At 49.2% G+C, this 16,508-nt stretch overlaps 1 protein-coding gene across 7 annotated transcripts in view; it reads left to right on the top strand.

The window, feature by feature from the left end:
- The window catches only part of BBS1 (Bardet-Biedl syndrome 1), a 31,952-nt gene that overhangs the window by 11,035 nt on the left and 4,409 nt on the right, over window positions 1-16,508 (top strand). For 5 of the 7 annotated variants that reach the window (XM_084823783.1, XM_084823780.1, XM_084823782.1 and 2 more), the window contains exons 8-15: window positions 1,434-1,565; window positions 3,344-3,450; window positions 4,012-4,132; window positions 4,500-4,658; window positions 10,283-10,352; window positions 10,888-11,046; window positions 12,015-12,148; window positions 15,113-15,247. In XM_084823783.1, the coding sequence (XP_084679909.1) occupies window positions 1,434-1,565; window positions 3,344-3,450; window positions 4,012-4,132; window positions 4,500-4,658; window positions 10,283-10,352; window positions 10,888-11,046; window positions 12,015-12,148; window positions 15,113-15,247 (1,017 nt within the window). Of the gene's footprint in view, window positions 1-1,433; window positions 1,566-3,343; window positions 3,451-4,011; window positions 4,133-4,499; window positions 4,659-10,282; window positions 10,353-10,887; window positions 11,047-12,014; window positions 12,149-13,928; window positions 13,984-15,112; window positions 15,248-16,508 lie in introns of all 7 variants that reach the window. The other 2 variants (XR_014786259.1, XR_014786258.1) reach the window with 1 other exon arrangement.

The following is a 16,508-nucleotide window of genomic DNA, read 5'->3' as shown; positions in this document are numbered from 1 at the left end:
CATAGGGTAGTCTGGGAGTAGCCAAAGTAGGTGAAATCCAACTAGATGGGAATCCCCCAAATAGGCCACCGAAAGGAGAAAAACAAAGGGAGTCAATGAGAGAAAATGCTTATTAAGATCCAGCGTGTTTCAGCCCTAACCGTTTTTTCTACTCTTAGTAGCAAAGGTAGGTGGATCTGCTAGAACCAGGGTACACACATACCTACTCAGTGAACCTAGGACGTACATATGTGTGTATGTGCACATACGCATGCTTGCACTGCACTGTAAGTGTGACCTTTGTTTTTAATTGACAGCTGTCTTTCTAGCTGTCATACACGCTTTATTGCATGTGTTAGCGGTTTTGTGGAAAGAATGCAGTGGGGAGGTTGAAACGCAAGGTAAAGAAAGCGGGGTGGGGCGGGAGTTTTGGCGTTTCCTCCTATCTGCTGTGGATCAGGAAGATTGCTGGAAGAGTGGGTGCTAATAACCCCGAGCTGACTGCGCTTTAAAATAATATCAGTGCTCAGGTTGAAATGCATTTTGTTTGAGGCTCCTGAAAAGGCCTTCTCAGTGGTGCCAGGTCAATACTGCCCTCTACTCCCCAGCATTTGATGGCATATGATGGGATTTTAATATCAGTTGTTTTATCAGGTTCTGGTATCTCATTGTAACTGTTTTTAGCTGTTTTTAAATTGTTTTTAATTTTTGTATGCTAAATTATTTTACATTTGGTTTTGTGATTTTCGTGAATCGCCGAGCTTTGGCTATTGGGTGGTATAGAATTGAAATAATAATAATAATAATAGTTGTTGTTGTTGTTATTATTTTCACTTCTATACCGCCTAATAGCTGAAGTTGTCTGGGCAGTTCACAGCAATTGACAGAACTACACACCAAAGATACAAGATAATAAAATGCAACATAACATTTCGATATACAAAATGTAAAACAGTTTAAACAGCTAAAAACAATTTCAATAAAATACTAGACCTGTTAAAGACAGCTGGCATAAATGCCCTATCCTATGCCATGAAATGCCTGGGAGCAGAGGGCAGTATTAACCTGGCGCCGAAAAGATGACAGTATTGGTGCCAGGCGGACCTCAGTCAGGAGAGCATTACAGTCGGGGGGCCACCACCAAAAAGGCGCTCTCCCTTATTGCCACCTTCTGAGCCTCCCTTGGAGGTGGCACTCAGAATGAAATGAGAACACAGGAAGCTCCTCAGTCAGTTCAAAGGATCCAGCCCTTCCAGGTTTCTAATGCAGAAAACCGTAAGCATAATGGAATTGATTCTACATGCTTGGTACCTGCGTTAGGTACCCTTTCAATGCATGTTTCAACCTGCTGCTTAACAGAGGGATGTCCTGGAAACATTATGCTTGCGTTTTGAGGCTCATCCCTCTTTGGTTTGATGCTAAGAGATGCCCATCGCCCCGCTCATGTCTTTCAGACGGTGATCACCTGCATGGCCACCCTGAAGAAGAACATGGTGGACGAGGACGCTGTCAGCTGCCTGGTGATTGGGACGGAGAATGCTGAAATCCTGATCTTGGACCCTGAGGCTTTTACCATCCTGGCAAAGGTGAGGCCCTGACGAAGAGCTCTGTGATATTCAAAAGCCTGCATGTTCCAAGTGGAATGAAATTATGCTTCTGCAGCTTACTGTCTTGCCAAGAGGCCAAGATTCTTAGAGGGATTCAGAAGCAATGAACACTCAAAGGAGTAGAAGCTAAGGATTTTATTAAATAGCAGACACAAGGTGATACAGAGGCATGAAAATCTGCTAAGCAAGATATATAGCGTACTCTCCAGTTGTCAGGATCTCCCAAGTGAAATGACAACGGAGAGACCCCAGCCAACAGCTGACACACAACACCTCTGAAGTCCAGGTCTGTGTCGAAATTCAACTTGGGCAGAACCTTAGGGGACTTACATATCCAAGAGCTCAGTTTCCAACACCTGCTTCATTAATTACACCCATGGTGGTGGTCGTGTTCTTAGGTCTTATCAGTTTTATGCATCCTCCCAGCTTCCAAGGTCGTAGAAGTGACTAATTTTAAAAACGAAGTGTTATGAGCCAAGAAGCTTGAGGAGCCTTGAAGGGACTTGGTTCTTAAGGAGATTCAGGCATGAAGGAGTAATTGTAACATGTCATCCTAACTCCTCGATATACAATGGATCTTCCAGAGAGTTTCCGTTACACTTCCATCTTTTGGCGTCAAGTTCCCATGCTCCCCACTATCACAACACCCAGCCACAAATTCAGTACAGTATAGTGGACAGAGCATTGGATTCAGGCTGGGGAGACATGGGTTCAAATCCTCCCTCAACCATGCAGCTCCCTGGGTGACCTTGGGCCAGTCACCATCCTTCAGTCTGACCTACCTTGCAGGGCTGTTGTGAGGATAAAAAAAAAAGAGTGCTGCCCTGTTGTCCTATTTTGGGAGGAAATGTGAGATAAAAATGCAATAGAGTGATAAAAACAATGAACTGTTAAATTCAGCTTTCCGAGAATGCGAACTTTGAAGAAACACCAAAAAGATACGTTTCTAGTTTTTGTTGATTTGATTTATATGTTGCCTTTCTACCAAGGAAATGGCCCTTGCGGTGGCCAACAGTAATAAGAACCAACACTTCAAATAAAAACTTGGATAAAGCCATTTGTTAATTGCATTTATATCCCGCCTTTTTTCCTCTTGCAAGGAACCCAAGGCGGCTTATGTTATTCTCTTCCTCTCCATTTTATCCTCACAACAACCCTGCGGGGTAGAGAGTCTGTGACGGGCCCAAAGTCACCCAGTGAGCTTCCATGGCCAAGTGGCGACTAGAACCCAGATCTCCCATCTCCCAGTCCAACACTCTCGCCACTCCACCACACTGGCTCATGAATCAAATGAGCCAGTGTGGCTCATCAAGAATCAAATACATTAAAAACACGATTAAAAAGCACAACGGTAAAACAATAAAAGCAGCCAGTCAAAGCCCTGCTTGGACATGTCAAAGCCCTGGTTGAATACAAACACCTTTGCCTGCTGGTGAAAAGGCAGCGCAGGAGGAGCTAATCTAGTCTCCCTTGGCAGGGAGTTCCACAGCCCAGGAGCGGCCACCAAGAAGGCCCTCATGTCCTCTCCAAACATGCCTTTAATAACAGCAGGACTGAGAGAAGGGCCTCCCCTGAAGATCTTAAAACCAGTTGGGCTCATATTGGAGAAGGCGGTTTTTATGGCTTTGAGGCCTGCACGTCACGTCTGTGACATCTCAGAAGCTTGTGTTTGAGTGGCAGGGCTGTGGAGACTTCACTTGCCAACTAGCAAACCCTCAACCAGCCTCAGCACTGATCTCTTTTGTTCTCCATGGCAGATGACGGTGCCAAGCGTACCGGCCTTCCTTGACGTCACGGGTCAGTTTGATGTGGAGTACCGACTCACCGTGGCCTGCCGTAATGGATGCATCTACATCCTCCGCAGGTGAGTGGGGGTGCTGCGGGGGAGTAGAGAGGGCAGGGGCTAGTGGCTACAGGGGCAAACAGTCATCAGAGGAGCCTAGCAGGGTCCCGACATGGGAGAAGCCAGTCCTGTGAACAACCCATGGTTCTCTGTTCACATGTAATGACAACCCATGGTTTAAACAACCCAGAGTTCACAACCCAGCAACAAAGCAAGGGTTCTCTTTCTGGGTTATTTGTGGCTAACAAACCATGGTTTGTTAACATGACTGGGTTCACACCTCATGACACCCCAGAATTCAACACCCCATACCATGGGTTAGAGTTATGTACAAACTGGGCCTTAGTGTTCTTAAGTTGTGCTGCGTCAGGCCCATTGAAAACAACCTTCGCTTCAATGAAGCTGGTTGGGAGAACTTCCCAATCCGTTGTATCCCGCGTTAATTGGAAGGAAGGAGGGAAGGAAGGAAGGTGCCCTTTGGATCTTCCACCCCTGGCACCAAATGTTTTAGGCCAGCCCTGCCCTGGAGTCTCTTCTAGTCCTGGTCCTGATCCGATGTCGCTCTCTTTCTCTCCTCCGCAGGGACTCCAAGCGGCCCAAATACTGCATTGAACTGAGCGCGCAAACCGTGGGTTTGGTTCGGGTCCAAAAGAACATTGTGGTGGCCTGTTCTGACGAGACCCTGCAAGGCTACACTCAGAAGGTTGTGAGGTGGCAGCCGTGCCTGAGAGGAGGAGGTTTAGTTAACGGGTGCAAGGCTGAGGCTCAGCAGTTTGCCTCATTTGAAGTGCCAGATGAATGCAAGGAAAATATTCACCAGGGCTTAGCTCAGTTCGGTAACCTGGAATCCAGAAGTGGATTAGAGTTAACTGAACAGGGCCAGCGGGCATTGAAGGACATTGTGGGCTTTGGGTGGGCATGCTTTTCCTGCCTGCGGGTGGCGCTGCTGCTGTGCCTATTTTTCTTTTAAGGGAGGCCCCTGGTTAAAAGAAGGATGATCAGGGTGGCCCCCAACGAGCTAGCAAGAGTTTCCCTGCTGGCCTGATCCTGACGTTCTCTTCTCATGGCAGGGGAAGAAGCTCTGGGTAGTCCCACTGCCAGCCACGCCCATCACTGTGGGCCTCCTGGACGAGAAGTTCCAGAGCTTCCAGGCCGTGCTGGTGGCCCTGTCCAGTAGGGAGGTGAACATGTACCGGGACAAGAACCTCGTGAACGTCATCCAAACACAGGTGAGACGCACTAGCGTGGAGCTGAGTTTGGGGGGTGGGGGAGCTGAGCGAGAGAGAGGACCGGTTCCGCCTTAGTTGTGGGGTGGAGGTGTGCTCTAATGCTCTGAGGCATGTGCGTGTACGTGTGTTTCTCAGGGCCCGGGTTGCTCAGTCTTGTCCCTCACTCTAAGAAGGGAGCCAGCGTGGTGTAGTGGTGAGAGTGTTGGACTGGGAGCCAGGAGATCCGGGTTCGAGTCTCCACCCAGCCATGGAAGCTCACTGGGTGACTTTGGGCCAGTCATGGACCCTCTCAGCTGAACCCTCCTCACAGGGTGGTTGTTGTGAGTATAAAATGGAGAGGAGGAGGATTACGTACGCAGCCTTGGGTCCCTTGGAGGAAAAAAGGTGGGATATAAATGCAATAAATAAAAAATCTGTGGCAAGGGCCATCCCATGAACCGGTGGCAGATTCAGGACATACAAAAGGAAGGCCTTCTTTACACGGCGCAGGGTTAAGCCATAGAATTCGCTACCACAGGATGCGTGGCGATGGCCGCTGATTTGGATGGCTTTAAAAGGGGCTTAGAGAAATTCATGAAGGCAATCAGCCACCTCCAGTGTCGGGACCAGCTCCACCATTAGGCAGGGTGAGGTGCCTGCCTCAGGCAGCAGTTGCCAGGAGGTGGCAACACGGTGTTCAAGGAGAGGCCTGTGTGCTTGCAGCCTACTCGTGCCCCTTGAATGAGCCCTGCTGCCTTCAGGTTCGGCGGAGGACGTCGCCGCATAGTGAGTGCTGAAGACGGATTCATCTGCCTCCCCAGACAGATTTTGTGCGTGGAATGGGAGGGGGTGCCCTCCTGTCCTTCACCTCAGGCAGCAAAATGTCTTGGGCTGGCCCTGTCCGGTGTCAGCGGCGGAATGCCTGCGTACACCAGTTGCTGGGGAACATGGATGGGTGGGCGCTGTTGCTCTCATGTCCTGCTTGTGGGGCATCTGGCTGGCTGCTGTGAGAACAGAACGCTGGCCGAGATAGACTCTTGGTCTGATCCAGCAGGGCTCTTCTTAGGTTTTGAAGTGGGCAGACTTCAGGCTTGTGGGATCTGCTTCATTTTGGACTAGGCTCCCAAGGTCCCGCTAATCAGAGCCAGGTGCGAAATACGTGCGTGGGGGGGGGGGGAGGGCGGAAGTGGCAGTGAAATCACTTACCAACTGCATGCCATGAGCCAGGCAGTGCATCTACAAATACAAACCAACATCTGATCAGGGATTGTAACATGAAGAATAAAAGTGGCCAGTAGAGGTGCACAAAGACCTGGTCAAAGGCAACAGATTATACTCCGGAACACTGAGGGAAAGAGATAAGCAAATAGCACAAGGCTAGCCGTCGCTGAGTTTGTTTTTTTAAAAAAACCTTCCAGTAATATATATTTATTTATTTATTTATTTATTTATTTATTTTATTACATTTATATCCCACCCTTTTTCCTCCTTAAGGAACCCAAGGCAGTGTACATAATCCTCCTCCTCTCCATTTTATCCTCGCAACAAGAGCCCTGTGAGGTGGGTTGGGCTGAGAGTTTGTGACTGGCCCACAGTCCCCCAGTGAGCCTCCATGGCCGAGTGGGGACTAGAGCCCGGATCTCCCGACTCCCACTCCAACACTCTTGCCACTACTGGCTCTTGCTAATACTTGCTATTGTTTCAAAAAGGGGGAGGCAACCTGGTGTCCTCCAGATGTTCTAGACTGCAACTCCCATCTGCCCCAGCCAGCATGGCTAATGGGCAGGGATTATGGCAGTTGTAGTCCAAAAGGCACCTGGCTGCCTACCCCCGGTTTAAACAGTTGGGAATGAGGATCACTTGCTGCTCTGCTCACCCAGGGATCTACTAGTTGATCCCATTCTACTTTCTGCCCACCCCTGGTCCAGGGGATTAGAGCAGGACGACTTGGGAATCGGGACCCCGGGCTGTGACTGCTGTCAGGAATGGGTCCCATTAAACTTGGGGCTGGCCGGAACAATACGTAGATGCCTAAAGCCAGGTCAGATCACTGGTCTCTCTAGCCCAGGACTAGCCACTTCAGGGGTGCAGAACCCCAGCCTGAGGGCCAAATCCTGCCCTCCTGGGCTCTCAGTCTGGCCCTGCAGGGTTCTCCAGATGGCCACGCCCCTTCAACTGGTTCCACCCCCTTTCCCCCAGCTGCCTGTCGTTTGGTGGTTTCCCAGCTTTTCCCCCCATCCTAAAAGGTTGAAATGCCTCTCTTACGGCTTAGCTACAATAGGCTCCATGCAGTCAGTCGAAACAAGACCTGGAGCTGACTGGGGCTCAGATCATGAGCTGCTTCTTGCAAAATTTCGGCTTAAATTGAAGAACGTAGGGAAAACCACTAAACCATTCAGGCATGACCTAAATCATATCCCTTAAGAATATACAGTGGAGGTGAGGAATAGATTTCAGGGATTAGACCTGATAGACAGAGTGCCTGAGGAGCTATGGACGGAGGTCCGTAACATTGTTCAGGAGGCAGCAACGAAATCCATCCCAAAGAAAAAGAAATGCAAGAAAGCCAAGTGGCTGTCTGAGGAGGCTTTACAAGTAGCTGAGGAAAGAAGGGAAGCGAAAAGCAAGGGAGAAAGGGGAAGATATACCCAACTGAATGCAGAGTTCCAGAGAATAGCAAGGAGAGACAAGAAGGCCTTTTTAAATGAACAATGCAAAGAAATCAAGGAAAACAACAGAATGGGAAAGACTAGAGATCTCTTCAAGAAAATCGGAGATCTCAAGGGAACGTTTTGTGCAAAGACGGGCATGATACGGGACAAAGAAGGCAGGGACCTAACAGAAGCAGATGAGATTAAGAAGAGGTGGCAAGAATACACAGAAGAACTATACAGGAAAGATCTGAATGTCCCTGATAGCCATGATAGTGCGGTCACTGAACTTGAGCCGGACATCCTCGAGAGTGAAGTCAAGTGGGCCTTAGGAAGCATTAGTAACAACAAAGCTAGCGGAGATGAGTATTCCAGCTGAGCTATTTAAAATCCTAAAAGATGATGCTGTTAAAGTGCTGCACTCAATATGCCAACAAATTTGGAACACTCAACAGTGGCCGCAAGCCTGGAAAAGGTCAGTTTACATTCCAATTCCAAAGAAGGGCAACGCCAAAGAGTGTTCAAACTACCGCACAATTGCGCTCATTTCACATGCCAGCAAGGTGATGCTCAAAATCCTACAAGCTAGGCTTTAGCAGTATGCGAACCGAGAACTACCGGAAGTACAAGCTGGGTTTCGAAGAGGCAGAGGAACTAGAGATCAAATCGCCAACGTTCGCTGCATCATGGAGAAAGCAAGAGAATTCCAGAAAAACGTCTATTTCTGCTTCATTGACTATGCTAAACCCTTTGATTGTGTGGATCACAACAAACTATGGCAAATTCTTAAAGAGATGGAAGTACCAGACCACCTTACCTGTCTCCTGAGAAACCTGTACGAGGGTCAAGAAGCAACAGTAAGAACCAGACATGGAACAACCAACTGGTTCAAAATTGGGAAAGGAGTACGACAAGGCTGCATATTGTCACCCTGCTTATTTAACTTATATGCAGAGTACATCATGAGAAACGCCAGGATGGATGAATCACAGGTCGGAATTAAGATTGCCAGGAGAATTATCAACAACCTCCGATATGCAGATGATACCACCCTAATGGCAGAAAGCGAAGAGGATCTAAAGAGCCTCTTGTTGAGGGTGAAAGAGGAGAGTGCAAAAGCTGGTTTGAAACTCAACATTAAAAAAACTAAGATCATGGCATCTGGCCCCATCACTTCCTGGCGTATAGAAGGAGAAGAAATGGAAGCAGTGACAGCTGTTACTTTCTTGGGCTCCAAGATCACCGCAGACGGTGACTGTAGCCATGAAATTAAAAGACGCTTGCTCCTTGGGAGGAAAGCTATAGCAAACCTAGACAGCATAGTAAGAAGCAGAGACATCACCTTGCCGACAAAGGTCCGTCTAATCAAAGCTATGGTTTTCCCAGTAGCAACGTATGGCTGTGAGAGCTGGACTATAAGGAAGGCTGAGCGCCGAAGAATTGATGCTTTCGAACTGTGGTGCTGGAGAAGACTCTTATGAGTCCCCTGGACTGCAAGGAGGTCCAATCAGTCCATCCTAAAGGAAATCAACCCTGAGTGCTCATTGGAAGGACAGATACTGAAGCTGAAGCTCCAATATTTTGGCCACCTAATGCGAAGAGAAAACTCTCTGGAAAAGACCCTGGTGCTGGGAAAGACTGAAGGCAAAAGGAAAAGGGGACGGCAGAGGATGAGATGGCTAGATAGCATCACCGATGCAATGAATATGAACTTGAGCACGCTCCAGGAGAGAGCACAGGACAGGAAGGCCTGGCATGCTATGGTCCATGGGGTCACGAAGAGTCGGACACGACTGAACGACTGAACAACAACAAGGCTGGTATATTTGGCTCCACTCCTTTGGCCGGGGAATGCAGCCCCTGAGAGCTTCTCTGACATGGAATCCGGCCCTGAGGGCGAAAGAGGCTCAGCACCCCGGGGCTACTTCGACAAGCAGAGGGTCTCCAGGGTCCTCCGTCTCCCATCTCTTGCAATCCAACCCTTTGAACTGGAGATGTCACAGACTGAACCAGAGACCTGAATGCAATGCAGGGGCTCTGTTGCACAGGAAAGGCTGCCTTGCTGAGGGGGCCGGCCTCGCCTGCCTTTCCTCGCTTCAGTGGTGGCGCCTGGGCCGATTTCCCCACGTGGCATCTCCTGGCTTGCCAATTCGAGGCTCACTGCAGGCTGCCAGGGAGAACTGAGCACAGGCAGGCGGGGGAGACCGCTCTCGGCAAAAAGGAGAAAGAATATGGCAGAATGCAGGGAGAGGGGAAGGGGAGGGAGTGCAGGAGAGAAAGGGGATCCAGCAGCTTGTGTTGAGTGGAACGGGGGAGAAGGGAGGAAATGTGGCGAGAGATGCAGAGGTGGCTTGCAGATGAGGATGGGGAGGAGAGGAACGGTGCCGACAAAGATGATTTCAACAGAAAAGTTCTGAATCAACGATGGGGAAGGTCAGGGCTGGCCCTACCATTATGCAGGCTCATGTGCCCGCATCAGGCGGCAGAGCTGGAGGAGTGGCAAATTGCACTGCTCCCCACCCCCAGCTAGGAGGGCTCTCTGCTGCCATCTCCTGCAGTGGGTGCCCCAGAGAGCCCCGCCAGCCGCTCTCCCAGCACCGCATGCCGCAGGAAGACTGCTGCCAGTGGGGCTATCCAGAGCGCTGTCTGGCTGTCTGTAGCTCTCAGCGAGAACCACGTGGCCAGAAGAAGTCTCATCAGTTCCCACGGGAGGTTAGCAGGTCTCACAAGACCCAGGAGGCTGCTTCCTCCAGCCAGACAGCACGGCAGCAAAGTTGAAGGGGTGGTGGACGGGGGCACACGGCGGTGGGAGGGAGGAAGGCGAGGCCGAGGCACTGCACGTTGTCTCTTGCTTCAGGCGGCAAGAGAGTTTGCGCCAGCATGGGGAAAGTCTATGGCCACTAATGAGGAGCGCATCTGTTCCCCCTCCCTCACCCCTCCCCACCCCCAAACCACCTCTTCTTGCACCTCTTTTTCTTTCTCTCCTGCTGCCAGGACGTCGTCACCAGCATCTGCTTTGGTCGCTATGGGCGGGAGGATAACACCCTGGTCATGACGACGGAAGGTAAGAGCTGAAGATGCGCCTTGCCAGGTCGGCCAGACCATCAAACCCAGCATTATGTTTGCTAGCGGCACACAGCCAGATGCCTCCAGAAGCGGGCATGTTCCCAGCATGTGGTTTCAGAGGTATTCTGCTTCCTGTCGGGCTAGAAACTGCAGAGGTACTGTCTGCTTGCGGGAGGCCTGTGCCGCCGGACCTCGAAGCCTTGGCTGCTGCTGAGAACAAGTTGCAGCCGAGAATTTTGCTAAAGATTTCTTCTTTGCAGTTGGACCGTCCCCTCTCAGGGTTCCTGGGGCAAAAGCCTTGTTTGTTTAAGCACTGGCTGGGGTTGGTAGTGCGGGCAAGACCTCCTCTGTTTTCCCTTCTCTAGTTTGAAACAAAAAAGGAGGGAAGAAATTTCTAGTCCTTGTGGAGATACATTGGAAAAGATAACTCATTATCAGCCAAGTAGTGCAGCATGCAGGTGTGATGGCATTTCTGCGTCTGACGTGACTCCTTGCCTCTGCCCTGCGTCCCTGTGCTTCCTTCCTTCTCCTAGGCGGGGGTCTGATCATCAAGATCTTAAAACGCACGGCCACATTCAACAAGGGCGATGCAGTTGTCGGAGCCCCCGTCGCCCAGAGTATCAAACTCAACGTGCCCAAGAAAACAAAGCTGTATGTGGACCAGACGCTGCGGGAGCGAGAGAATGGAGTGGGTGAGTGAAGCGGTGGGTCTCACAGCACGGTGCCCTCGCGCTTGGGGGCACAGCCCCCAAGCAAGTTCCTAGCTCTTCCGTCCACCATCTCCAGAGGAGGAGACGCGTTCTCCATAAGCATGGGGCTTTGAGAACCTGCCCGGAATCATTCCTGTTAATTCTCTTGGACCTCTCAGCAGCTTTCGATACCATCAGCCGTGGTATCCTCCTGGATAGGCTCTCTGGGCTGGGAGCTGGAGGTAGTGCGTTGCAGTGGTTCTGCTCCTGCTTGGATGGCTGATTCCAGAAGGTGGTGCCAGGGGATTCTTGCTCTGCCACTGGCTATGGGGTGCCACAGGGCTCCCTTTCATCCCCCAAGCTGTTCAACATCTACATGAGACCGCTGGGGGAGGTGGCCTGGAGAAGCGGGCTGTGGTGTCACCAATATGCAGATGACCCCCCACTCTCTCTCCTTTTCCTCAAACCCAGGGGAGGTGGTGGCTGTTCTGAATCAGTGCCTGGGTGTGACAGTGGCCGGGATGAGGACCAATAAGCTGAGACTCAGTACAGATGTCATTTCATTGATTACTAGCCATGTAAAGATCTAAAAACAAAGCCTTTTTTATTTTTATTTTTTACAAAAACAGAAGGACTAAAAGTCCTGGGAGAATGGAAAGTTCTCCACCTAGCACCTCTTTGGAGATGCTCGATGTTGGGCTCGATGGTCTTATAGGCCCCCTTCCAACCCTTCTATTCTATTCTGTTCTGTTCTGTTCTGTTCTATTCTGTTCTGTTCTGTTCTATTTTATGATGCTGGGGATTGAAATGGGGAACTTCCACATGCACAGCACCTGCTTAGCCTTGGAGCTGTGGCACTACAGACCCTCTAAGCTCCGTACACAGAGGATGTTTGGATGCTGGGAGTGGGGAGAGTATTGGATCTCTCCTTCCTCCATGCCTTCATCTGCCTCTCTTCCCTTCTTGCCTAGCCATGCATCGGGTGTTTCAGACAGACCTAAGCCGCATCCGCCTCACGGCGGCCCGCACCTACGTCCGGGCACTGGAGTGTAGCATGACGCCCGTCTCGGAGTCACTGCAGGAGCCGCTCAAGATGAATGCCGTGGTGAGAAAAAGAGGGACAGCCTGGAAGGGTTACCACAGGAAGTAGTGATGGCCGCCCATTTGGATGGCTTTAAAAGGGGGTTGGGCAAATCAATGGCTTCTAGTCCTGATGGCTGTGTGCGACCTCTAGTACCAGAGGCAGTGAGCCTATGTGCACCAGTTGCTGTGGATCATGGGCGGGAGGGTGCTGTTGCACTCATGTCGTGATTGTGGGTTTCACATGGGCAGCTGGTTGGCCACTGTGTGAACAGAATGCTGGACTAGACGGACCCTTGGTCTGATCCAGCAGAGCTCTTCTGATGTTCTTAAGGGCTTGTGGCTGTGGTTGTGACCAAGACCCCTTCAAACCCCTTTTGATCCCACCCTGGATTAACTCTCCTGTGGAAATTATGAGTTATTTTAGAACATTTGTATACTGCTTTTAAAAACCCCAAAGCAGTTCACAGCATATTACAAAACAATACAGCATGGAAAAGCATAACAGCATTTAGATGATGGTTGGGAAAAGCCAGGGTGAACAAGCACGTTTTTAGTAATCATCGAAAGTGTGGGATTGTCAGTGCCTGATGTATCGCAGAGGGGCGGTCATTCCAGAGGGAGTGTGCCACCACAGAGAAGGCCCTGTTGCCGTATTGCCGCCAGATTGGACTCTGCAGGATGTGGCACGGACAGCAAGGCCTCCCCTGCAGACCGTAGTGGTCCAACGGGTCTATGCTGGGGGAGACAATCTTTCAGGTGCCCTGGTCCTAAATTGGGAACGTGTGTTCATAAGTCCGTTTTCCCAACGTGGCTTCAGAAGTCCCTGCCCTTCCAAATGAGAGTTGGAAGCCCTATAAGACTCATTCCCTCTTTCCAGGGATCTCTGTAGTTCTGAGGATGAGCTAGGGCTCGGTAGAAAGTAGATCTCCAGCTGTTTCGGACTTCAGCCCCCAGCATTCCTGACCATTGGCCCTGCTGGCAGGGGCTTCTGGGAGCTGAAGTCCAAAACATCTGGAGATCTGCCTTCTGCCCACCTCTTTGCTAGAGAACTTAACAGAGGGGTTTAGGCTTGTGGGATCTACTTTGGTTTCTGGGGGGTTGTATAAAAAAAAAATCAACATGGCATAATAGCATAACTAAAAAAGAAAACACAACTCCAGTACTGCACTCGGTCATGACAGACATTACGGTATCTCCAAAGCCTACATATACAAAAGGTTCATTGCCATATAACATGCATATCTTATAAAAAGCGTGTGTGTGGGGGGGGGGGGTGGAATTTGGGACAAGATCAGTTCATCTCAAGAGATCTTTCCAAAGGTTCCCATGCACCACAGGGTGGCCTTACATCTGCCGCATTATGCAGAGCATAGTCCGTAAGCCGGTCCCAAATCGCATCAGAGTTGTCCGCTGAGGCATGGTTTTATGCTTGAAGATGTTTTTAAGCTTCTCCATCAGGGCGAAGTTTATTTATTTATTTACAGCATTTATATACCACGTCACATCTTAACAGATTTCAGAGTGGTGAATGACAAGCAATAAAATGAACAAAAAATGAAAAGGATGAAACATGATATTAAAATTATTCTTTAAAAAACAGAGTGCCAGTAAAACTGAGGCTAGTTAACCGAGGGAGGCTTCCTGGGAAAGAGCTGTTTTCAGGAGGCGCCAAAAACAACCCAGTGTTGCCGTCTGCCTGACCTCCAGAGGCAGGGAGTTCCGCACTTTCGTCAACCAGCATTGTACAGATAGTTCCCTCACAGACGTCGATGTTGTTCCTGTCTCTTACTTTGCTTTTTCAGCTGTAAACCTGAGCTCCACCAACCGGACCCTGGTGCAAAATAGTGACTCAGGCAGGTGGGCATACACTAGGGATTCTCAGCCCCCTCGAAGTGCAATTCCTGGGTTCTTTGGGGGACGTTATATAAAACGGATGAATGATGAAAGGGTAGGAAAGACTAAAGCAAAGGTTAGTCAGTGATGAAACACTTTTTAAAACAGCCTTCCCCAACCTGGCGCCCTCCGGATGTGGTGGATTACAAAGCCCATCATCCATGGCTAGCAGGTTTGTGGTGGCTGGGGGTAATGAGAGTTGTAGTCCAACACTCCTGGGGTCCACTGGGTTGGGGAAGTCTGCTTTAAAATGAGGGCGCTGAATATCCCATAAGGAATTAAATGAAGGGATAGTTCCTGAGAGCTATGTACCTTGGCAATAAAATGTACCTTGGTGATAGAATTGTATTACCTTGGCAATAAAATGGATGTTGATTGCGGACATTCGTAGGAAGCTGGTTCAAATGTCCGGGGTTCCAGTAGCTCAGGGGTGGGCAACTGATGTTTTGGCCTATGACTCCCATCAGCCTTAGCCAGCATACCCAATGGTGAGGGATCATGGGAGTGGAAGTCCAAAACCTCTGGAGAGCCACAAGTCGCCCACCCCCTGCAGCATAGCTGAAAATCAGGATAAAAGTCACTGCTTCTTCTAAATAAGTTAGGGTGGGCAGCATCTGCTCCTTGAGGGTCGGTGGATCGTGGGACATTTATTCTATGGATCTGGACTGGTTTGAAGTGAGGCACCATTCCTTAAAGTGGCATGACTCCCTCGAAAAGAGAGAGTAGCTCGAGGGGATCCGGAAGTGTTTCCCTGTTAATGCGGTAGGAGCCAAAATGGTCTTTAGAAGAGACTAAACACATCTGTGAGCAAAAGAAAGAAGGAGGGGAGGGAAATGGAGTCATGCATTGAAAATCAGGGAATGCTGCAAGGAGAAAGAGAGGTTGCATTAAAAATAAAAATAGGGATACTTGAGTGAGGGGAGCTCCCCCGTGGCTGTTCCATGGTTGTGACACGGGTGAGAAGCAGAACCTCAGAGCAAAGACATCACCTGATGGGCTTGTTGAGGCTTCAGTGGGACACTGCCTGCCCACTCCCGTCTGTCTCACGTGCTGTTTCCACACTTCCCTGTAACGCAGCCTCCTCCTTCCACAGGTCCAGGGCATGGGCCCCACCTTCAAGTTGAGCCTGAACCTCCAGAACATGTCAGATACCCATGCAATCGCTAACCTTCTCATCAGCTTTGTCTATGACGAAAAGCTCTACTCCGTAGAACGTCCTTTCTTTAAGGTAACTCCATCCTTCTCCTAGGTGAGGATCTCCCCCCACACACATACACACACAAAACACAGAGAGAGAGAGAGACTTTCCCTTACACTCTGCTGTGTTATTCAAAATGTGAATGAATTACGGTCACAGACCAAAACAATTTTTTTGTACAAAAGAAGGATGCCTCTAATTAAGAGTAACTAAATAAAGCCAATTTTAAAATGCGGCCAACATAACTTTTCCCCTTGTTTGCACTGAGATAAAAAAGAGCCTAGCAGCTTTTCCAGTGACATAGGATGAATCATCCTTCAAACAGAACATCACCAACGTTATTCAAAATACTATTACTGGAAGTGACCTGTGAGTCAGTTCATAAGATTGTACTGTAAATTCTGTTTCCAGCATCAAGACAGCATCCAAACCTTGGATATTTCACCCAGCACCCCCTGTGATCCTGTTCAGTGGCCTTCTCAGAGATTCATAACAAATACAGGAGCAACAGCTGGGATGAACAACACCCACAAACGCTGTAAAATACACAAGTGTTACAAATAGACCAAAATCATATATGCAATTTATTATACTGTTTAGGAACCTGGAATGTCAGATCAATGAATCAAGGTAAGCTGGAGGTGGTCAAACATGAGATGGCAAGATTGAACATCGACATCTTGGGAATCAGCAAACTAAAATGGACAGGCATGGGCAAATTTAATTCAGGTGACCATCATATCTACTATTGTGGCCAAGAATCCCTTAGAAGAAATGGAGTAGCACTCATAGTCAACAAAAGGGTGGGAAAAGCAGTACTGGGGTACAATCTTAAAAATGATAGAATGATCTCAGTACGAATCCAAGGCAAACCATTCAACATCACAGTAATTCAAGTCTATGCCCCAACCACTGAGGCCGAAGAAGCTGAGGTTGATCGGTTGTATGAAGACCTACAACACCTTCTAGAACTAACACCAAAAAAAGATGTCTTCTTCATCATAGGGGATTGGAATGCTAAAGTAGGAAGTCAAGAAATCACCGGGATAACAGGCAGGCATGGCCTTGGTGTACAAAATGAAGCAGGACAAAAGCTAATAGAGTTTTGCCAAGAGAACATGCTGATCATAGCAAACACTCTTTTCCAACAGCACAAGAGGCGACTCTACACATGGACGTCACCAGATGGTCAATATCGAAATCAGATTGATTATGTCCTTTGCAGCCAAAGATGGAGAAGCTCCATACAGTCAGTCAAAACAAGACCTGGAGCTGACTGTGGCTCAGATCA

Source organism: Heloderma suspectum, chromosome 17 (genome assembly GCF_057233095.1).
Source record: "Heloderma suspectum isolate Gila_16-S chromosome 17, 16-S_ref, whole genome shotgun sequence".
Taxonomy (NCBI): domain Eukaryota; kingdom Metazoa; phylum Chordata; class Lepidosauria; order Squamata; family Helodermatidae; genus Heloderma; species Heloderma suspectum.
This window is presented reverse-complemented; position numbering and strand designations above follow the sequence as displayed.